We start from the raw sequence: 23924 nt of genomic DNA on the forward strand, positions 1-23924 counted from the left end.
GACATAAGCAGATATATACAGTCATTTTCATTCCTTGATTCAAATCTATAGTTATTACCCTCTATAAAATGTTCCATGTCACTTCTTATAAGTCACTTTAAAATCTGAACTAAGTCACATTACCCATATTAGACTTTTAGAATTTTTTAAAATATTAAATATTCAGTCTTAAATTTCCATTTTTTGGTACATGAATATACATTTATGTCTTTTACTTATGAACAAAAATGTTGACATTGAAGGAAACTAATATTTCTTTGTTGAGTCCAAATAATATAAAATTAAAGTATGAAACTAAATATTTTAGAAGAATATACTAACACAGCTCAATGAGAAATTTTAGTGATTCAAATCATAAATCCAAGCTCAAAATGGAAAAAGCACTTTAAGAATAAGACATATTAATGAAGTATGAAAATTAAAAACAATCAAGTAACATTACAGAACCAGTTACTATAATCACAGTAAATTCTTCAAGGTAGAAAACTTAAAACAGAAGAATAAGGATTTACCTGCCATTTCCATCTTTAGTTTCAACTGAACTTTTGTTCTCTGTGATTTATGAATTTGTTCTACATTCATTCTACTTAAGTATGCATAACGTTGCTTTTTATGACATAGGAAAATAATTGGTTTAATTACTTTAAATTGTGCATAAAAGTGGAATTGCTATGAGTTGAATGCTAAAGAATATAAAATGTAATGAATAGCATTTTATTATAGAACTATCATGTATTATAGTCTGGTGTATTTCCTACTTAGATATGGAAAGAAGGCGATTTTCAATTACCTAATTTGGAAATGCCTGCATTGGTTAATAAAAACAACATACAAGGCAAAAGCAGATGGAAATATAGGGATTGAGTGCAATTTTTCCCTATTTGCATCATTATAAAGCGACTGTTTAGTAAGTCCTGATTTAAAGCAGGTGAACAAAAGAAAAGTGTAGTTAAGTTTTTGAAATCTAGGTAGTCAATGGCTTCCCAATTCTGACTCCAACCAGGGTAAAAAAAAGAGAGAGAGAGAGAGAGAAAGAGAGAGAGAGAGAGAGAGAGAGAGAGAGAGAGAGAGAGAGAGAGAAAATGATTATAATTTTATAAATTTTATGATTTTATGTGGAAGAAAATTAGAATTATGGATGATCAAATATATTTTGAACTTCTAGTTCAATCTTTTACATTTAATTTTATTTATAATAACTATGTTTTTTGAATGTTTCCTATTAAAATGTTCTAATTTTTGTATATTTTGTTTTGACTTATTGCTTAAGGCAGAACTCTCATTTACTGTTTAGAACAATATCTTTTACTATAAGGTGCTTGAATTTACTTGAGGATAACCACCAATTTCTGAAATAAAACATAAATCTAAATAGAAATCAGAAAACAAATCATGTTAAATAATGTTTAACATTTCAAATGGAAAGTTTAAATATTTACTTTGAATATTACAGAAACATAACAATTTTGTCATGAAAGCACCGATTAGCAATTAGTGTTATATAAAAATATTAACATTTTGAAAATCTGGGGATGCATACAAAATCACTAAATAGCATTTGTTTGCAATAAAAGATCTCTTCCTGAAATTTTATAATGCATAATTCCTGGAGTAAGGCAATTAATTCCTTAGTTGTATAAAATGGAGTACATTATAAATCACATACATTACCATTGGCTATTTAATATATTTGAATACATTTCAAAGTAATTAATTTAAAACCGCCAAATGATGGATATACCTGTATTTCTTAGTTGAAATACTTCTGTATGGAATAAAACTTTCAGAGAAAAATTCCAATTTCAATTCAATATCCACAATTAAATTCACATGTTTTGAATATGTGTAACTAAGGCAAGTGCATCTATCCAATAAAGTGCAAATAGAAGTTTTAACATATTTTAATTTAAATATTTTATTCTCATCATTCCTTAAGTTACAAATGAATAGAAGAAGGGCAGCTTTAAAAACAACTATCATAAGATCTTTAAATGTAATTTAATATTAAATTTTGGGGGGTTTAATGTAAGATCTATTCCATTTTAAAAAGTCCCATATCAAAAATAAATTCCTGTCCTTATTATTGAATATGATTCCACTTAAGAAGAAGGAACAATAGGTTTGCATATTTAGTTTAAAGAATTTAGCATATGTTTAAAATAATTTCATTACTCACTTCTAGAACCAAGCAGTGACATTTTTATATAATCAATCTCTGTATGATGTGCTACTGGATAGAAAAACTTGCATAATATATTGATATTAGTGTTATATTCAGAAAAACTCATGTATATTATTGGTGTAGGAGTAATACTTTGCCATATATAGTTTAAAATGAGTGCCACTAGAAATTTTATAATAAATGCAATTTTTACCATTCATCTTAATACAATTAATACTTAAAAGACATCATTGAACATTAGATTTTGTAGATGTAAACACCTAAATAGCTATTATAGGAAGTAGGAGAGTTTATTCTGATGTTATTACACTAAAAACATTTTGTGTACCCTCTAAAATAAAAGTCAACATTCTATTTTATTCCAAATATTCTAATAAATGAGAACTTTAAAAATGTATGGGATACTTAATATATATTTAGAAAGACAGAAAAATTGAAGTCATTTTTAAACCTGGAATGCAAAACGACTTCCCATTTATTTATTTCTTCTATAAATTATTTTCCTTTCCACGTAGTATTTTGCTTATATTATGCTTTCTATTAGAAATCTGGACTTCATACTTTTTACTGATATTAAAAGTTTTGTGCTTTGCATTTTTAATCAAAAAGACCTCTCTTGCTAGCTTGGTTTTAATTGCCTTTGGAATCAAAGCAGCTCCTTCTCTTTCCAACCTTTCTCTTTCTCTCTCTCTCTTTTTTTTTTAATCATTTTTCCCCCACTATATTGCTGACCTCAGTGATGGTGACTGACTGAGGCAGGTTGTAGGGAACTTTCTGGACATGTTGTTTAACATCTGATGCATGAATGAGGGAAGGGAGGGGGGGGGGGAGGAAGAAAGCGAAAAAGAAAAGCCAGCCAGTTACTGGGAAGGTTCAGAGCTGACAGCTCCAGAAGAGGAAAATTGTGTTTGCAGGTTGCTAGCTGCCTACAAAGCACTGGTTAACTTGCATCCATTCATTTCCTAACTGCTTAGCTACCTTTTAATCCCCGTAATGTGAACAAAAAGGACCAGTCTGGGTGTGATTTTAGTGATGTTTCCAGATGCAGTACGTTCTTATTGGATGTGGTCTGGCGTTTTCTGCAATGCTTCTCCTTGACAGGGTTTCCCTCCCTCCTATTTCTGGTTGTGTTTATGGAGGTGGCTGCCTTCTTTTGAGCTGGAATAAAATCTTAGTGCCTTCACCCAGAATCTGTGGAGGAGCAACGGTAGTTAGGGAAGTGGAGTGTTGCTCTTTGTACTTGGACTTTTAATATCAGAACACATATTGAAACCATAAACACAATGAAAATTCAAAAACTATTCCGAAAATATTGGACTAGGGTACCCCCACTCCCTTATTCGTAAAGAGCCAAGGGCAGGGGGAGTGGCAAGAAGAAATATTCTTAAGATCTAAGTCCTGGACGCCATCCTGCCAGTGCGTAACCCCCCCCCCCCAGGAACGTGCAAACTGAAGAACACCCCCTTCCAAAAGCTAAAACAATATTAGATTCCCGAAATATCGGCAAAGAAAGTCTTACCGTCAAAGGCTTGCAGCAGGTTCCAGCTCAGCCCCAGACTGAGAAGTGGAGCAGCTGGTGAACAAAAGTTTTAGTTTTTTTTTTTTTTTTTTTTTTTAACGATGTCTGCAAAACTAATTTCCCTCAAAAAATAAGGCTCAATTTCCGTTAAAGAAAGCTACGCTTACAAATCTCAGAATTCCTGATCACCCCCCTTCACTCCGCCCCACCTCTCAGAAATGGAAAACAATTCGATCTTTCAGAGGGATATGAAAGTTTATTTTGAAGCCACTATTCTGGAGCACTCCTCTAAAAGAAAAGGGACTCTGGCTGAAGCCAGAGGGAGAAAGGAGCAAGGGGGTGGGGGGTTCTGCCTTGGGGACATCCCTTCAAGGTTAATCAATACTTTCCCCTAATTCAAACCAGATGTCTAGCCCAGTTTGCTATACCCATTAATCCCATTAGCAACTTCAAAGACCTGGTCACCATCCTCTGGACACCCGAGACAATGTAAATAACGGGGCGACAGTGCTGGTGGCACTTTGGGGCAGGCGGGATAGGTGACTGCAGATATTCTCCTGATGCCGCACTTCCCAAACAGGACCAGGCTTTCTGCAGCTCATTACCTGCTGCTGGCTGGTCCTGCGCAAAGGACTCTGCCCCGCCGCGTCGCTCCCCAGGCCAGCGGCTGGCTCTCAGGAATTCACCGGTGGCAAGTTTTCTCACAGTTTTCAGGGATGTAAATTGTAACGAGGGTGACCTGAAGCACTCCAGCCGAGTGATTTTTTTTTTGGGGGGGGGGGGGATTGAAGTGTCATCTTCCTAAGTAAATGGGACTCAGTAAATGTGACAGTGGGGATGGGCGTGATTTGCTGGTTTTAGAGGGAAGGAGAGGGTGGACTACTGGAAGGAAATGTAGAGACCCGAATGGGCTCCTGAAGAGGTAGGCTAGAAATCTGCGCGCAGCCTACACATTTCATGTGATGGGGACCGAGGTGCTTCCGAGTATTCCTGACCAGGGAAAACGTCTTGGTGGACAAATGGCTAGGGAACTGAGCACGACCCGCGCGGGGGGAAGCGGAGGAAGGAATGCCACTGGGCATCGCGATGCCTTTAGGGATGCCAGAGCGCCCGCTGTCACCGCAATCTCCGCCTCACGCTTTCCCCAAACTCAGCGAACCGGGTCCTCTCCTTTCCACTCCTAGACCTGCCATTTGTTTTTCATGGTGCATGGCCCTCCATCCTCCGACCCGGCGTCCGAAGTCTACCCACAGACGCCAGCAATGAAAAAGCTTAGGCGCGCCCCTGAGCGCTGGGAACAAAGTTTGTAAAACTTCCCGGAGCGCGCATCAAACTAGTTCCTATCCCTTCCTTCAGTCTTCTTACTTCCCCCCCATGCTAGCTTTCCTGCAGGTAACAGTGCCCACAACTGGCACCAGCAAATTGCATTTCCGGGGCCAAGTGAGCCGGGCAGCGGACTGTGTGCGAGTTGGAGCGCGGCGAGCCGGGCTCCGGGGTCTCGGAGCCGGGGCGCGGAGCCGCCCACCCCGGCCCAGGGCAGGCGCCGGGCGCGCCGCTCGCAGCCCTGGCGGATGCCAGGGTCCAGCGGGCGTGGACGCTGCGTCTGTCCAGCCAGCTACGGGAAGTGGAACTGAGAGCGCGTGGTGGCGCAGACTGAGCGGGAGTTTTGGAGGGAGTTTGCCTGTGGTCAGCGCTGGGCTTCTAAGCCAGCCCCCAGCTCACATTACACTCTATTTATAACCTCTCAGAGCCATTTCCCCCTGAAAGCAGTTCTCTAGGACCACCTTCTTTTGGCTTCAATCGCTCCCACTCTTGACATCTGAGCAGCCAAGGAAGCTCCTCCAGGTCCGAGTGTTTATATGTAAAGGAGACTGTCCTCTAGGGCTCAGGACCGGGATTATCCGAGCTCCGCGGAAACGCGCGCGGCTGGCACTTCTGGAGGGGGGCAAAGCCACACGATTTCCAGTGAAAAGTGACAGCGGGTGGTGGCATTTGGAGCCGTCGCGAAGTCTTCTGCCCGGAACCCGAGACTTGCAGGCTATGGAACACCCGCTGTTTGGCTGCCTGCGCAGCCCCCACGCCACCGCGCAGGGCTTACACGCCTTCTCCCAGTCCTCTCTCGCCCTGCATGGAAGATCTGACCATATGTCCTACCCCGACCTGTCTACTTCTTCCTCGTCTTGCATAATCGCGGGATACCCCAACGAGGAGGGCATGTTTGCCAGCCAGCATCACAGGGGGCACCACCACCACCACCATCACCACCACCACCACCATCAGCAGCAGCAGCACCAGGCTCTGCAAACCAACTGGCACCTCCCGCAGATGTCCTCCCCACCGAGCGCCGCTCGGCACAGCCTCTGCCTCCAGCCGGACTCGGGAGGGCCCCCGGAGCTGGGGAGCAGCCCGCCGGTGTTGTGTTCCAACTCCTCCAGCCTGGGCTCCAGCACCCCGACGGGGGCAGCGTGCGCGCCTGGGGACTATGGCCGCCAAGCGCTGTCACCCGCGGAGGCCGAGAAGAGAAGCGGCGGCAAGAGAAAAAGCGACAGCTCAGGTAAGGGAGTGCAGGGCACCCGCGGGGAGAGTGCGCGCCCGTGGCAAAGGGGGCGGGGAGATGCCAGGAAAGATTCTCGCCCTGCGGAAGGCGACGGGGATGGTGAGAAATGGGTTGCCCTCTCTGGCTCCCCGTGGCCAAATTCGGCGGTGTAACTTTGGTCCTGTTATTGGGGGGCACGTGTTTTTCCGAGGGTAACACATAGACAGCCAGCAACCCTAGGCTCTCCAAGATCCCAAACTAGTTTACCAGAAGGTTGTGGAAAAGGGCAAGTAAGTGACAGTATGTGAAATCGATTGGGAAGTTTGACAGTCCCTCCAAGTGAGCGAGAGCCCGCAGGGGTGTGAGCGCTGGGATGCACCAGCGACTTTGGGGCACTTTTGCGTGCGTGCGGGTGCCGCTCCTTGACTTTTCCCTCGCAAATTCCCGACTCTCGGTGGCTCGATTTTTCCCATCGTTAACCGGATTTCCAAATTATTGCACAATATTTGGAACTTGTAGTGGAACTTGGCAGAGAGCATGAGAAAAAAAAGTTTTAGTTTTTTTTTTTTTTATAACATTCTGATTTCAGACTTCCTTAAATAGCACCCTATTCTAAAAGGCAAAATTTTCCCTTTCGTGAGGAAGAAGACATTGTCAAGGAGTTTAGAAATTTTCAAGGAATCTGCCAGAGAAATGTTAATAAATAGATGCTGAGACTTTTGAAGAAGCCTTCTTAGTCATAGTTGCTATTGATGCAATGCTAATCTAATGAGAGAATCTAAGTTAAAAAGTGGAAAATAAAATTATCATTCTATTAGGTAATATCCAGACAAGTCCTGAGGAGCAAAGAGCCCCTGGGGTAGAGGTGGTTTCTTGCTTGAAGGTGCATGCACACAGGAGGCACTGATCCCTGCTCATATAACTCAAGAAGCGGCCTCCCTTACTGAGACCCTTCCTGAACTCTGGTGTTGGAAGGTGCACTTTACGGAATACATTATAACAACATAGAGACATTGAAAAATGTCCAGGCAGCTCTTCAAGGCATTTAGCTATTGGTATCATTATAAATTGTTAAAAGTTACAATGAAGGAAGTCTTCAGTTTTCCTCTAGAGCTATAGTGCAACTTGGGTTTTGTCTTTTTGGAAGGTGTTATTGAATATAATACTTGAAGGGGAAGCTCACCAAGTGCTGTGTGCATGTGTGTCTCTATTACTTTAAACTACATTATGATGTGAGACTACACTGCGCCAATAAAGGTATATTGATAATAAAATTCTTGAATATTTTTCTTTTGAGTAATTGAAAAAGGTCTCCTACATACAACTTTAGGCAAGATGTTTCATACATTACAATAATTTACCTTTGTATTTGATATTATTTTGCAGCAAAGGTATCAATCGTTTTTCAGCATTGATGTGCAGGACAGATTGGGTTCTTCTGCCACTGTCTCAACATATCTAACTTTTACTTTCAAAGGTCAGGAGTGAACTTCACAAGATAGTTTATATCGAAGAAAATTATCAGTGTTCTCACTCTTTTTTTTTTAATGGATTTTACTAACTAAACATGAACTTCCATTAAGACAATGAACTGAAAAGTTAATTCTGGCAAAGTTTCCATCTTCATTGGTGGTGGTGGTAGGGGTGGGGAAGTCAAATTTAGAATGCGTTTCAGGAACTGGGCATTAAAGATGAATAACTTTTGGAAGCAGATCTCAGTGCAAGTTGGTCAGAGTTCTTTGGTAATTACCAGAAGGTCTTACTGTGCACTCTACTTTTTGCATTGAGAAACCCATGTGATGGATTGTTCCTTATGTTTTCCGAACTGAACCAATACCCTTATTTTCTTAGAGCAAAAGAGATTTTGATACAGACATTTATTTTTTGCTGGGGAAAACATAGAAAGTAGAATTCAAACACCGACTCCTTTAAATTATGTTAATAAAACTTTCTTTTAAAAACTGATTAATTCCACAGTACTTATCGCCTTCAACAGTGAAAAATAACAAAACAAGAAAATAAAGCTTAGTTTTACATATTGAAGCTGCTAATATTTTACATATTGAAGATGATAAGTTTTACACATTCATCTGATAATTAGGGTGCTGAAAAAACAAAAAGTTGTATCAGTTGCATAACATATCAATAATTTACAAGTTAAGTAGGAAGTAAAATTACTACACATTGTTAGAATGAGCTTTTTCTTTTATGGATTTTTTTTTAAAAGTTTGACTAACTGAAAGCAAATGTCAATATAGTTTCTTGTAAAATCCTTGCACAATATATACTTATTTAAATTAAAGTTCAATTTGACAATTTCACAGTCTGAGTTACTATTTGCTAGATCTTTCGCTAGGTTTAAATTCAAGATATCTTTCTCCTGTAGCGATATTACATTTTATATTCCATAGTATATTTTAAACATTACTTCATGCCATAATATTCATTGTAAGGACATCTGGATCTAACAGAAAATAAAACAACATAAATTGATTATGATACTAATATATTAAAAATATTCCTTATTGCTTATAGAACAGTTAAAAATCAATATTTCTAAAAAATAAAATTAACTTGATATATTAACTCTTGCAATTAAATATTATACTAGATGAAAACCAAGTCATCCATAGTAGAAATCATTTGCATTTTATTAGGCAGTTTATAATTACCAAGTCTTTAGAGTTGAGAGTAAATAAAATATATAAATCTAAGGCAACATTGGAACCAACTCTTTGTATTTCTGCAACTCACACCCAGTTTCTATGTGTATGTGTTCATGAAAGTTTTAAATTTCAATAGAATTTTACTTAAATCAAATATTGATGCAACTGAACTATTTATAAAACTTACATTTTTATCAATAGTAATGATGCTAAAACTACAATATGTTACATATTCAGCATATATTTCTATACATTTACCTGCCACAAACATACAGGAACACTAGCTTAAGGGTTAGACGCAAATATTTATGGACTTTAGGCTTCCATTATAGTTTATTGACAATCAAGAATAACCAAGTTTAATAGAAAAGTACGCCATTATTTTTTATACGTTAAATGTTTTTGTAACTTTTAGCCTGCTATGCTTTCCAGCATTATTAGTAAAGCCAACATCTGCTACATCTTCAAAGGGCCTCTTAAAATCAAAACTTTACAACTTTACTAAAAACAATCAGTACCAAGCAGGTGATTCTAAAAAAATGTCTATAAATGGTGTGAATTACTTGGCTTCAATTACATTAGATTGTTCTTCAAGCAATGTAGTAGTAGGTATAAATTGCCTACTTTTAGTTAAAATACATAAAATTTATCAGTCTAACTTTAGATTTTATGTAGGTAATATACAATATAAATATGCAAATATTTCCTATTCAAATTAGTTAAATGAAAACAAGTATATATTATATTTAAAAATAAAATATATCACCAAAAAGGGAGGGTAGTGATTTGGGGAGGTAGATTTTACTAGGTTTTGAATAATAATAGATAGCAGTAAAATGGTAAATATTTTATTTATAGTTATAAGATCATAAAACATTTGTTTCCAAACTTTGTCAGTCTATAGACAAACTTTTGTCAGTCTATAGAATCTATAGTCTATTCTGTATATAGTCTATACAGAATGGCAACCAAGTATTATGCTTAATATGCTGAAAGTTAAACCCAGAGTAATGTCTCATTAAACTATTTTGGGCGCTATATTAAGTTTTTTCAAGATATTTCAACCATCATGTTTTCTATAAAGAAAAATGGTGGTTTTTATTATTTATTTCTGTATTATTGCATTATGGCTTTTCAATATTTGCTTTAGAATAAAAATAGTTTACTAGATCCTGAGGATTATAAGACAATATTGAATAATATTAATTGCCTCAAAGCTATGGAATATAAAATATCATTTTTTGTTATTTAACTTGTATGGTAGCTTAGTTTTAGGCATGAACATTTTAAAGTGATGACCTAACATAAAAACTAATAATGCTAAGTATCATTGACCTAACATGAGTGTTCTTAAATGATTACACTTAAAAAAATCAAGAGCAGCAATCCTTCAGAATTAATTATTGAAGGTTTTAAGTGAGCAATGAATGGAAAGAATACAAATAAAAACAAATAGTTTCCTGTTCTGTGTAAATCTCTTCATTTATAGTTTATTTGAAGAGGAAAAGCATGAAGGCAAGGCAGTACAACATACACACTTTTATTTAGATTAAAGCCCATACCAAGTACTTAAGAATTTAATAATTTTAGTAATTATCTATAGAAACAATTATGTTGACACCCTGTAAGCTTATTTTCACTAATTAACTAAATGTGTTTCATTAATTACCGCATTTTCCTTCTCTGTTGGAAAATATAGACCCTTCATCTAAAAGTGGAATATATATCTTATAAAATTTGTTATAAGACCTAATCACTCGGAATTAACTTTATGTAAAAATAACAGCAAGGTTCAATTGTTTCTCCTAGACTTAGGAAAATTCAGAAAACTAATTCCATATGTAATGAAAAGATTAACTTGTTTCATCTGAAAAATGTCAACCTATGGCTGAATACCTGATTTATGCAAGAAGTTCCCGTATATAATTCTACTACACACACTTGGCATAGTCATGCCGTTTCGCTCAGGCAATTTTGTTCTTTAGTATATTTACAATTGCAGCTTGACACAAAACAAAGATATGCAGACCTTTTAGATTTTCATTTCAAGTGAGAAAAACAATATAATACTATATATTTTAGTTATAGGCCCAACTCACTTCATTATATCTAAAATTTTAGAATCTGTATCTTTTCTAGGCATTGCTACGTGATCTCTATGTTCAGTCAGCCTCTCTCTGATTTCTATGATCAGTAAATGGTAAACCCAGAAAAATTTATGAAATAAATTATATATCAGCGTTTCCTAGTATTTGTTGAGCTAATAGCCATGATGGTTTATTGCTCCCAAATTTCTTTTCTTTCTTTTCTTTTTTTTTTTTTTTTTTTTGCGGGTCTGGGGATGGAACCCAGTGGCATTCGACCTCCGAGCTACACCCCCCGCCCTATTATTTTTTATTCTTTATTTTGAAACCGGGTCTCACTAAGTTGCAAAGGGCCTCACTAAGTAGCTGAGGCTGTCCGTGAACTGTGACCTTCCAGTCTCATTCTCCCAAATGCTGGAATTATAAGTGTGCGCCAGCATGCCTGGCTTGCTCCCAAATTTCAATGTCTCAAATGTTTTCAATTTGCCATATTGTTTTTTATAATAGTGTCAAATTTTGTGAAGGGGGTTATTATATGAAGTGAGACTGTCAACAGTAGCATTTCCTCCCCCTTTGATTGTAATTATAAAATAAGAATGACTCTTTCTAGACTAACCAGTTAAATTACCTTTCCTTGCTGATGGTATTGGCAACTGACTCTAATGATTAAAACTAAGAAGATAAGAAAGTAATTAAGAAAGAAACACACACCAAGACCAAGGTTCGCACATTAGTAATTAAGGTAGGGAGGATGTATTTCCTATTTAACTTGCTTACCTGACAACTCATTTTATTGCAACTTTGAATGGCTATATTACACTAACCACCTCCACCCCCCAAGTCAAAGAGGAGTAATAGCATCAAAAATAGTTGGTTGGAAAACCTTACTTGTAAATCATTGCCATCAATGAGGTTTAAAATCCAATTGGAGAAAATCTTACGGAACACTCTGCTCTTATAGATTAAAACTCACAATGGCAGAGGTCATTGAGGTATCAGCCTTCAATTTGCATTAGCTCTTTAAAGGCAGAATTAATCTAAATTGTGTGCCCTTTTATTTTCTTTACTTCCTAAAAGTGTGGTGAATTTGCTTTCCCTTTAAGAAAGTTTTGTTACATAGTATTTTGTCATACATACTGATCAATGACACATCTATTGATCTAACTGTGAAAACCTCAGGTATTTTTATATTTCAGAATAAGTGTTTATATTTTAAAGTTTTTGACATATGTATTATAGAATTAACAAAGTAATTTGGTAAGCATATAGTTAATAATGAATATTCTTCTACATTTGAAAATTTTAATACAATAAAACTATTACATTATCCATGAAATGTTCATTTTAATGTTATATTTTCTACCGCAACATAATATTTCTGAAATTATACATTTTATTATCCATAAATTGTGTGCTTTGTATTGGTGTTTTGACTTTTACACAGCTCTGAACATATTTTGTATATTTGTTGGTCTTTTACATCTGCATATTAACAAGAATGATCAAGTAACGTGTCTGTTCAAGCTACTCATTTTTGGAAAGGATTTGTGTTAGAGAGAGAAAATAATCGTTGAAATAACCATTTTGTTTTTCCTATACTAGATAGATTTAAAAACTAATAAATCATACATTTAACTTACTGCTATGATATTACTACTGTGGCACTTTTTAAATTTAACATTTACTTAGAAGTTCAATGATTCTAAGATATTTGTGTATGTTGGTAACCTACTTAAATATTTGAAATTTTTACTTTTATTTTAAAAAAGACATTTTTACTAGGTTAAAAACTCTGTGGAAACTTTAGACTGTTGATTAAGGGTTTATATTCAAAAGCCGTCACTCCTCAAAATATAAAAATCAATTTGTTTGATATGTCACAAATATGTTTAAATACCATGCTATTTGTAAACATGAACTTTCTAAGATGATATAAATTTGTTAATCAGAGCTTGCTTAGGTTATATTGATTGAAATTATGAAGTGCTTAATTTTTATAGTTTTTCATTTTTGATGTATTTTAGTATACAGGTTAATTGCAAAGAAAAAAAATAGCAGAGAAAGTCCTGAATTAGCTATGATGTGGAATATGTATTTAAGGCACATGTTAAAATAATGTACTTATATCTGGTTTTAATACATAGATATGTGCATATTAATAAAATTCAAAACAGGATTTCTAATAGTAAATATGAATTAGGGCATTCACATTAAATGCTGTAATATGATGTTAAATGCTCCAATTACAGAATAAAATATTAGGCTTGCAACATGTACAGCTGTGTGGAGAGCCCAGCAGGCTGGAACTGGTAATCAATGATAGTCGTAAAAGTCAAACCTGCCAAGTCCCCTGCGGTTTTGTTTTCTTTTGTTTTTCTCTTTTTCTAGCTCATTATTCTTCACACACTTCAAGAGATTCCCGTAATGATATATGTAAAAAACCCAAAAAACAAAACAAAACAAAAAAACCCCTCTGGTTATCTTACATGACTGTGGGCAAGGAAATAATTAAGATGAAGTCATCTTTCAGGCTCTGTGGAAACATACAGGAGGGTCCAACTCAGGTTGGAAAATCTCAGTTGAATTTAAAAGGCCGGGCATTTTACTATTTGAAAATATGGCTTTAAAGCATTGCCAGACATGACACCCAAATAAAAACTTATTTTTGTGAAGTGATGGTTATTTGCAAATACAGTGGTGAAATGTATTCAATGTCCACAAAGATGGCTTACTGCATTTTCTGGACTGGACAATCAACATTTGGATGATTATGATTTAGCCTCCTGAAAAACTAGCAAACTAAACTGAAGTATATTCTCATTAAATGAAAAAATAAACTAAAATGGGCTGTGACTCTCATCAAACGAAAAAGGAATACAAAATGAATTTTGGAAATAATTGATTTATATTCATAACTAAAACAAAGGGTTCAGGGAAATAAGATCGTGTAATCCAAAACACAGTGGCAACTAGTGGAAAACTCAGCTTTGATTTTGTAGGACATCAGCGACATAGCAAATGGTTTTTACATTTTAAGAAGCATGGAAATCATATATTTCTACTAACTGGGTAGAATGAAATCAAGTGATATCTGTTCTTATTTAATATTTTTCCAAAATAAAATGGAATCATAGTATGTTTACCATCTTGAACAATTAAAATCTCCCAAACTATATGGTATGTTTACATGGGAACTCTTTCTTTTATTTGAAATATAAACGGGTCTGGATGTATTAAACTAGATGGCATGTAGATGTAAACTTTTGAGACAGTTGGAAATGACAGGAAAAGTCAGATTTCAGGCATCCAAATCTGGGGGCCTGCTGCTGCCCACGTTTTCAGGATTAACATTTTGTGGACATTCATGCTCAAATTTCAAGCAATAATAGATACTCTTTCTTCCAGGATCATTCTTTTTTCTATAAGTGGAGCTTTAAGTAATTTTTTTAGATACCCAAATGTTTGGGAAAATATAAAGGAGCAACGGGAGCAACACTGCTTTTTTTGCTCACATGTTTAGCCACTAATTGATAAAAAATAAATAACTTGTTTTATAATTTGGTCAGCAAATCAGCCAAAGACATTGGGGGAGCACGCTTGATGGGATAATTCAAGATAATTTGATATGATACTTTGATGGTGGTTGGCATGTGGGGAAAGAACCAGAAATTACAAATCACCTAGGATCCCTCTCCACAGTTGGAAAATACTCGGTCCCCTAAACCTGAAGGGTCAAATAGAGGGAGCTGTCATGAGAATCCAGTGATAGCAATAGGACAAAAGTCTTCTGGCCACGTTGAGGCCTCAGGTGAATGAATGAAGCTCATCTCAATATAGTCCTTTAACCTGTCCTCCTGTCCTCCAGTCTCCTTCTGCTGCCTCCCATATGCCAAACCTAATCAGAAGCCAGTGCATAGGGGTCTCACGGGTGAAATGCAGAAACGTCAACCTAAGAAACACAGGCTACGAAGAACAGATCTCCACAGGCCATGCGGAGAGCAGATCTGGGGAACGCAACAGCTAGGGCTAAACCCTCCCTCTCTCTCTTACTAGCTGCTAACCATTGGCTAGCAATATAACTTCTCTGTACCTTAGTTCCCCAAACACTTAGAACAGCATCTGGTGCAGTAAATGTTAGTTGTCATGTTTATCAGCTAAAGTATGTGGGTATGAGTGCTCCAAAACAATCTCTGTCTTATGGTACGGTACTTGTTTTTATTTTACCACAAATATTGAGATTTTAAAAAAGTGTTGATTGCCTGAGTGATTCTATGGTTTTAAAAGTGATCTGCACTGTCCCTAGAATTGTAGGTTGCGTGAGATTTTCCTGAAATGTCCGATGAATTTTAATCAGGTAACATAACAAGATCAACTTGCCTTCGGGACCCTCAAAATCCCCACTTTGTAACTTCATTTACTTAGGGACCTTTTTATCTCCCGTTCCCAGGTGTTTCTGGCCACTTCCCCATCAAACCCTGATTTCAGTGAGTCTATATTGAATAAAAGAAAGCGTAAAATTCTTATAAAAAAATCTACACAGTGGGGGCATTTAGTCAAAAGGAAGCAACATTTGAGTGGATTCAAATATCAAAATGAAACTTTCTCTTTCTGCTATAATCCTTAACAAGGAGGATAGAAGGGATATTTTCCTGTTGTGTTATAGTTTATTCCAGAAAAATTTATGTGTCGTCATTCTTTGTTGTTTTTTTGCAGTTTCATTTGAAGACCCTCATTAATGACTTCCATGCAAATGTAACTAAAAAGTAAAGCATATCCTACATAAATCGCCTAAGAAAAGTTTCCTTTCGGTGACAACTTCTTTTTGCAAGGCAAATAGTTCATTTGCTTATTTGTGAATGGTTAATAAATTCTTGAGAAATAATGACTTAGGTGGCGGCAACACAGAATGGCAAAATTTCCCGGAGCTGCAAATTTTGGGGGACTCGTCGCTTTCACTTTATTCAGCTTAGTTTCTGCTCCTACTTTTATTCCCACTGTATTCTATGGAGAACGTGGAAATCCAATTGAGAACAATTTAAAGGATTATATGTAGTGCTCTTTAGCAGTTGCTTTTGAATCGACAAAGAATCAAACACTGTATTAAAATCCCAAATGTAGAATTAAACTCTTACAGAGTTATAGCAATTTGACCCCTAAAAATGAGAGAAGTTCAAAGAACTAGTGATAACTTCTCTGCTTGATAATAGAAGAGCTAGGAGGGAGGCAGAGAGAAGGGTACAGGAGGACAGAAGGCTAAATGTTTAGTGATGCACAGAAGTAGCAAGAAATGCCCAACTGCATCAACTAACTCATTAACTCCTTGATTATTTAATTGGTCCCTGGGATTGAACCCAGAGGCATTCTACCTCTGAGCTACACCTTCATCCATATTATTTTTCATTTCAAAATAGGGTCTCACTCAGTTGTTGAGGCTGACCTTGAATCAATTAGCCTCCTGTCTCAGCCTCCTAGGTAATGAATGGGGTTACAGACATGTGGCATCATGCCCAGCTCATTAACTCTTTGATTTCAAAACAGGCTCCATTTGTCAAAGTTTTCTCAATGAGTAATAATCTATAATGTTTAAACTGATCATCAAATTCCATAAGATCATGACGCTAGAGGGGACTAAAGACATCACTGAGTTCAGTGAATATACTTTCTAGATGAGGAAGCAGGCCCAGGGAAGTTAAGTAACGTCTACCCATTCTGCCAAGTAGTGGTAGCTGAACTTCCATATCCTGACTTCAGCCGAGTGTCCTTAAAAGTAAAATCTCATAAAAATTTTCAAAACCTTAAGTTTGTATTCTTCCCAGTAAAAATAATTTTCAGCATCGTTTAAAATGTTGGCTACTGATTTTGAGTGAACAAATGCACTTTGACAAAATACTGTACTTGGGTGTAAACTACCTTTGCTAATTTTGATTTTTATGATTCCCTCAGTCTTTTTTTTTTCTTTTGTGTGTGTGTGTGTGTGTGTGTGTGTGTGTGTGTGTGTGGTAAGGAGGATCGAATCCAGGAGTATTCTACCTACAAGCTACACCCCAGCTGTATTCTTTTTTATTCTTTTGTTTTGAAAGCGGTTCTCACTAAGTTGTGGAGGGCCTCACTAAGTAGCTGAATCTGGCCACAAACCTGTGATCTTCCTGTCTCAGCTTCTCAAGTACTGTGATTATAAGCGTGCACCACCATGCCCAGTTCCTCACTCGCTTTTCATTCTTGATTAATGAATATAGACACTGATGCACATTTTTAGCCTCAATTTTCTAATTGTCTAATGAGTTTGCTACTGTTATCAATGACCAAAATGCCTGGATATATTTTACATCTCCGAAGTATAAAATAGCATTTTGAAGTTTAATACCTGGCAATGTGCAGATGGCTTTGTTATAAATAACAGTATTATTCCTAGTAAACATGCATCAATTGAAGAATCTGTTCCCTGTTTTAAGATGCTTAAATTTTTGGAGAATATATTTTATCTATAGCATATATGGCTCTTAGTGTTCAGAACAAGAAAAAAAAAAACAGCTACAAATAGACACTAAGCAACTCTGCTGTGTCTCAAGCTTTTAATTCTCCATATTTAGATAACTATTAATTTTAAAATTAATTATAGCCTTACTGCACAGATATTCAAAACAACTGGACATTTTATTTATATTGACCAGAAATACTTTCCTCTTCTCTCTCTCTCTCTCTCTCTCTTGTTCACAACCATCTTCCCCACAATCCCCACAATCTGCAAACACTAGATTCATTGGCTCCTCCCCAATATAAGGAACTACACAGCCTCTGGAACAGGTTTAAATAACCCATGCACACTTGTTCTAGGCCCTGAGTACTTCCACACTCTCAAAACACAAAACTAGCCGGGCGTGGTGGCGCACGCTTGTAATCCCCGCGCTTGGGAGGCAGAGACAGGAGAATCGCACAGGTTCGAAGCCAGCCGTGCTGGCTTAGGAGACCCTGTTTCCAAAAATAAAATAGGTCTGGGAGTGTAGTCCGGAGATAGACGGGCTTCCAGGAACCCCAGTACCACCAAAAAAAACCAAAAAACAAAAAACAAAAAAAACAAAAACAAAACAAAAAACACACAAAACTAAACAGAAAAGATACAGCTGATTATTTCATAAATTTTTTCCTTTTTTGTCTAAGATGTTTTCTGCTTTTCCTGTAAACATACATTCAAGTCTCAATCACAATGATTCATCCTTCACAGAATGGTCTTAATGGTCCAAACACATTCTCTTTGTCTGTTGGTCTGTCTATCTATCTATTTATCTATCTCTCATCATCACCATCTATTACCTATCAATCCTCTATATATTTTTTTGCGGGTCTGGGGATGGAACACAAGGGCATTCAACCTCTGAGCTACACCCCCTGCCCTGTTATTTTATTCTTTATTTTGAAAAAAGGGTCTCACTAAGTTGTGAAGGGCCTCACTAAGTAGCTGAGGTTGTCCTCGAACTGAGATCCTCTGGTCTCAGCCTCCCGAATGCTGGGATTACAGGCGTGCACCACCACACCCAGCTTATCATCTCTATATTTCAACTCCTTTTATACCCTTGGATTTGATTCACTTTGTTCTTCCCAGGACTTTGAAGTAACTGTACTGAACATCTTTTTCCTTTTTCCCTAATGGAATCCTATCAATTTCTTTTTGGGTTAGTTTAATAATATGATCTTTTAAAATGTACGACATCATATTTTATAAAAAATGAAGAGACAGAACAGAGAATCCATGAGCTCTTCCTTGATTCATTTAGGAAGCTGTTCTGCATTACTCTTTTTAAATTTATTTATTTATTATTATTTCTCTTTTGTGCTTTTATTGGTGCATTATAGTCTCACATCATAATGTAAATCATGTTGACGATGACATACGTGTACATGCTCTTGGTGCCTCTCCTTCCCACTATTAATTCCTTTACTACAGCACAGGCTAATACTTGACTCTATCACTCCTCCTCTTTTTTATCTTTTTTTTTTTTTTTTTTGCAGAACTAGGGATGGAACCCAGGGTCAATCTACCTCTGAGCTACACCCCCAGCCCTGTTTTCATTCTTTATTTTGAAATAGGGTCTCATTGAGTTGCAAAGGGCCTCACTCAGTAGCTGAGGCTGGCCACAAACTGTGATAATCCTGTCTCAGTCTCCCAAATGCTGGGATTACAAGCATGCACTAACACGCCCAGGTACCACTCCTCTTCTTGAATGTTATATTATTATATTAACGTAATTTTTTGTATGCTTATAATATTAATGTTCAATTATAGGCTTTGATACAGCTGACACATAACATGGCTAATGTCTAGATTTTACTTGTACTAATTTTTTGTGTGCAAATAAATTTTATTTAAAATTTGATATCTTTATTTAGAGTGGTGTTTTTTTTTAAGCAAAGTGATCTTTTCACTTAGTCTTTGGGATACAATTCTAAATGTTAGGAGATTAAGTCAATGTTCTGATATTTCTAATGTGGCTACCTAACTATTGGTAGTTGTAGCTGCGTTCAAGAAGTTTTTCATAAGATTTTCTGCCTTCCTTTAATCAAGAGCCCTCGATTACATGCCATATCTTAGTACTTCATTTCCTTTAATAGAATTTTGTTAATAAATAGACTTTCATCTATAATGTCTCAACCCAGTCATTAAAGCTTTTATTGACCCGTTGGGTAGGTTTTTGCAGATATTAAGTTTTGTTTTAATCGATTATAAGTTTTGTTTCAACCAATCATTTTCAACAGACTCATTAGTGCTTATTCCTTTTTTAAAACTATTTCAAGAGCATTGTAAATTCATATGCAGTTATAAGAAATAACATGAAGAGACCTGTGCATCTTTTACCCAGTTTTCACCAAGAAGAAATAGTTTATTAATTATAGCACAATAACACAACCAGGAAATTGATATTGATACAACCCACCAAAATTACTCAATTGCACTAGTTTTGCATGCATTCACATTCCTGTGTGTGTGTGTGTGTGTGTGTGTGTGTTTATTTGTGTTTAGTCCTATGCTCTCTGCTACTTAATTCTTTAAGTTTAATGTCTATTATTTTTTGTGTGTATATTTGTGGTACTGGAGATTGAACCCAAGTGTATTCTTGTGTTCTACCTCTGAGCTGTATCCCCAGGTCTCTCTTTTTTTTTCTTTTCATTTTTGAAACAGGGTCTCACTAATTTGCAAAGGACCCTTCTAAGTTGCTGAGGCTGACTATGAATCTGTGATTCTAGATTTCCACCTACTCACATTATGATTTTTGACAGTGGCACAAATAGTTGCTGTTTTGTTGTTGTTTTTTTTTTTTTTTTTTTTTTTTTTGTGGTACTGGAGTTCCTGGAAGCCCTTTATCTCCGGGCTACTCTCGAAGACCTATTTTCGTATTTGGAAACAGGGTCTCTTAAGCCAGCGCGGCTGACTTCGAACCTGCGCGATCCTCCTGTCTCTGCCTCCCAAGCGCGGGGATTACAAGCGTGCGCCACCACGCCCGGCAATAGTTGCTGTTTTGAAAATAAAAAACAGGTTATTCTCAAATACTTTTAAAATGAGAAATTAAAAAAAAAATTCTCTGAGAACTGTAATACAATGATGCTGATTTAATTTGTAATGCTTGTATTGTATCATGCTGCTTCAAGTGTGACTGGCTAAAGCCAAACTACACTGCTGGATTAGAAACTGTGCATTTAAGACTTTGACATGTATTAACACTTATGTCCAAGATGGTGTAGGACAGGGATGGCGAGGGCTGAACTAGCTAAAATTCATCCCTCACCTGTAGTTCTTACCGGAGTCACAAAGTGGTGAGAGGAAAGTTTGAAGTAAGTCTACCTGTTCAAATGAGTCAGCATTTCTTTCTATAGGAAGCTACAGTCAATCCATATTACAAGGCATTTTGGCAAGCTTTTTTATTTTAGAATTCTATTATCTATAACTTTGAGGTCGATTCTATTTCACCATTTTTTTCCATTTGTAAAAAAAATAAGCCGGGTGTGGTAGTGCACCCTTGTAATCCCAGCATTCGGGAGGCTGAGACCTGAGGATAGCGTTCGCCGACAGCCTCAGCTACTTAGTGAGGCCCTCTGCAACTCAGTGAGACCTGGTTTCAAAATAAAGAATAAAAAATAGGGCAGGGGTGTGGCTCGGAGGTCAAATGCCCCTGGGTTCCATCCCCAAACCTGAAAAATAAAGATAATCATAAGCTTTTCCATGCTTCTGGCCTTTTTCATTAACATATCATTATATTACTTTATTATTATATTGGATATATAATATAAACAATATATTATTATATTATATTAATGAATTATATTATATTAGTAAATTATTATATTGCCTAATATAATGTACTTAACATTACTTTTATTCAGACCATTAGTTCTTAACACTGATATTACATTGGAATGCTATGGGCATTTTTATGAAAATATTGATGTTTCATAGATTATGATTAAACTGTCCCATGGACTATAGTTAAGATCATCTGGATTTATCTGGACAGCATTTCATCCAGACACTGATATTTTTATAAACGTTATCAATGGATCCAATGTGTATCCAGAGTTGAGAACTACAAAGTTTAGAACAGTCCTGTTTTTTAGCTGAAAATTCTGAGGCAGAGACCTTTTGTTCTAAAAATTGTGTTTTTTCCCCAGCACATGGAGGTTAATGGTGCACATGGTTGCTCAAAAAGGCATTACAGATTCACTAGAAATAGCCTTTTGTAGATCTGTGGTTATTAGCAATAATCATAATTCTTGCTTATGCTGTGTAGTTCAGTAGCCACTAGCTGTGTATGGCTATTTAAATTTAAGTACAATTAAGCATTTAGTTGCAAGATTCCACTGGCCGCATTCTAAGTATTTAATAGTTACATGTAAATGCTAACTAATGTATTGGGATGTAAAAATATAGAACATTTTCATCTAGTAAAAAATCCAATTGGAAAGCATTTCTAAACAGAAAGACCAACTATTTAGCTACTATAAGAGGCACTGAGAATGGAAATCTAATGAACAGAGAAAAGTATTATGATAAATCAAATGCCACAGAAAGCCAAAAATAAAATTGAAGCATATTTGAAACTAAAATATAAATTACTATTTTTTTTTTTTTTTGTAATGGGGATGGAATCCAGGGGCATTTTACCTTCGAGCTACACCCCTAGCCATATTTTCTGTCCCTTATTTTGAAACAGGGTCTCACTGAGTTGCAAAGAGCCTCAGTAAGTAGCTGAGGTAGTCCGTCAACTGTGATCCTCCTGTCTCAGCCTCCCAAATACTGGGATTACAAGCGTGTACCACCACGTCCAGCTTAAAGAGTACTACTTTACTAAATAATTTTTGTATAAATGCTTATTTTATAAACCAAATATTCATTGGAATAAATTGTATTTATGGCTTTGAAGCAGCTAAAGTACATCCTAAAACAATTATTAATTGAACATAATGTATAAACCTGGGATTTGGGCAATTATCAAAATAAAAACAAGAATCAGAGATATTAAATAATTAAATTGAGCCGGGCGTAGTGGTGCACACTTGTAATCCCAGCCTTTGGGAGGCTGAGACTGGAGGATTGTGGTTTGCAGACAGCCTCAGCTACTATTTAGTGAGGCCCTTTGCAATTTAGTGAGACCTGTTTCAAAATAAAGAATAAAAAATAGGGCTGGGGGTGTAGCTTGAAGATAGAATGCCCCTGGGTTCCATCCCTGGTACCGCAAATAATAATAATAATAATAATAATAATAATAATAATATAGATAGAAAATTAAAATAAAGTGGAACACAACAATGGATATGACTATTAAAAATAAAGATTTGGAAATGGCAAGGCAAACAATAAAAGCATATTAAAAAATGTTAAGGTCAACTAGGGAGATTCTTCCAGGCCTCTTGAGGAATAGGGAGGAGAACATTTTTCTGGGAAAGAGTGGGGAACGTGCCAGGAACTAGGCTAGATTTTCCAGGGGGAAAGTATGAAAACTTAATAGAATCAGACAGTGGCAATTAATGACGTTGAATTATTAACTTTCAGAGTTTTTCAAAATATCTGGTCTTTGTAAGCTTGGGTCCGAATTCCAGCATTGCAAAGCAGGTAGTTGACAAACAGAAGTGACTGGAAAGTTTTAGTTGTTTTAGAATGAAGATAGGGATAGAGTATTCATCTTGAAATTAGAAAAGCACAAGTGGAAGAATGAAGCAGAGGGAGCCTCACGTGAATACTGGGAAACACCTGGGCCTGTCTGGCTGTGGCCATACATTATGTGATTAGGTGGCCACAACCACAGACTTTTGCGTCTGTGAGAAGCTGGAGACTATTTGCCAGTAAATTCGATTTTAAATAGAGATTAACTGGGAATTAAGTGAGGATTAAATTGCTAGCAATTTGTGGTATAAAAGGGAATATTAACATTGCACATTAGCAAAGATATCCCTGGATACATTCATGTTAGATTTATGAGTTGAGCGTATGCATTAAAGTATGAGGATGTAGAAAAAATTTAATGATTCCATTCTGGATATCTTAGAAACAATGAGAAAAAAAATATAGATATATAACGGCACTGAGATAAACATAAATAAGTGTGTAGCCTACTATCATTGCTTATGAGGAGTTTGGGGAACAGAATAAGTCTTGGCCAAATAAAGAGAAAGAGGAGTAGAGAAAACATTTTTCGTTTTTGGTGAGTAAAATTTATGGGTTTACTTTTATGTTGAAATTTAGAGCATATGTTATTGGTGGCCATCAGTGTGTAAATGTGTACATATGTTAATCTTTGTAAGTTATGCCCGTTGCTTTTTACTTAATATTAATAAATGTGAATTTCTCCCATTTTAAAAAAAATGTTATTGATTTTTCCATAGACCTAATGAGTAAAGACGATATTTTTCTTAAGGGAAAAATCTTAGAATTAATCTTCATATGTGAAGC

General features: G+C 36.4%; 1 protein-coding gene across 1 annotated transcript in view; it reads left to right on the forward strand.

Annotated features, from left to right (window-relative positions):
• Nucleotides 1-5741: 5741 nt before the first annotated feature.
• Nucleotides 5742-23924, forward strand: part of MEOX2 (mesenchyme homeobox 2) — a gene marked incomplete at both ends in the record, with an annotated part of 74556 nt that continues 56373 nt past the window's right edge. The window contains one exon of the mRNA XM_080701770.1: nucleotides 5742-6255. Within this exon, the coding sequence (XP_080557896.1) occupies nucleotides 5742-6255 (514 nt within the window). The remainder of the gene's footprint in view (nucleotides 6256-23924) is intronic.

This window comes from Muscardinus avellanarius, assembly GCF_963383645.1.
Source record: "Muscardinus avellanarius genome assembly, chromosome: 9".
Lineage (NCBI taxonomy): Eukaryota > Metazoa > Chordata > Mammalia > Rodentia > Gliridae > Muscardinus > Muscardinus avellanarius.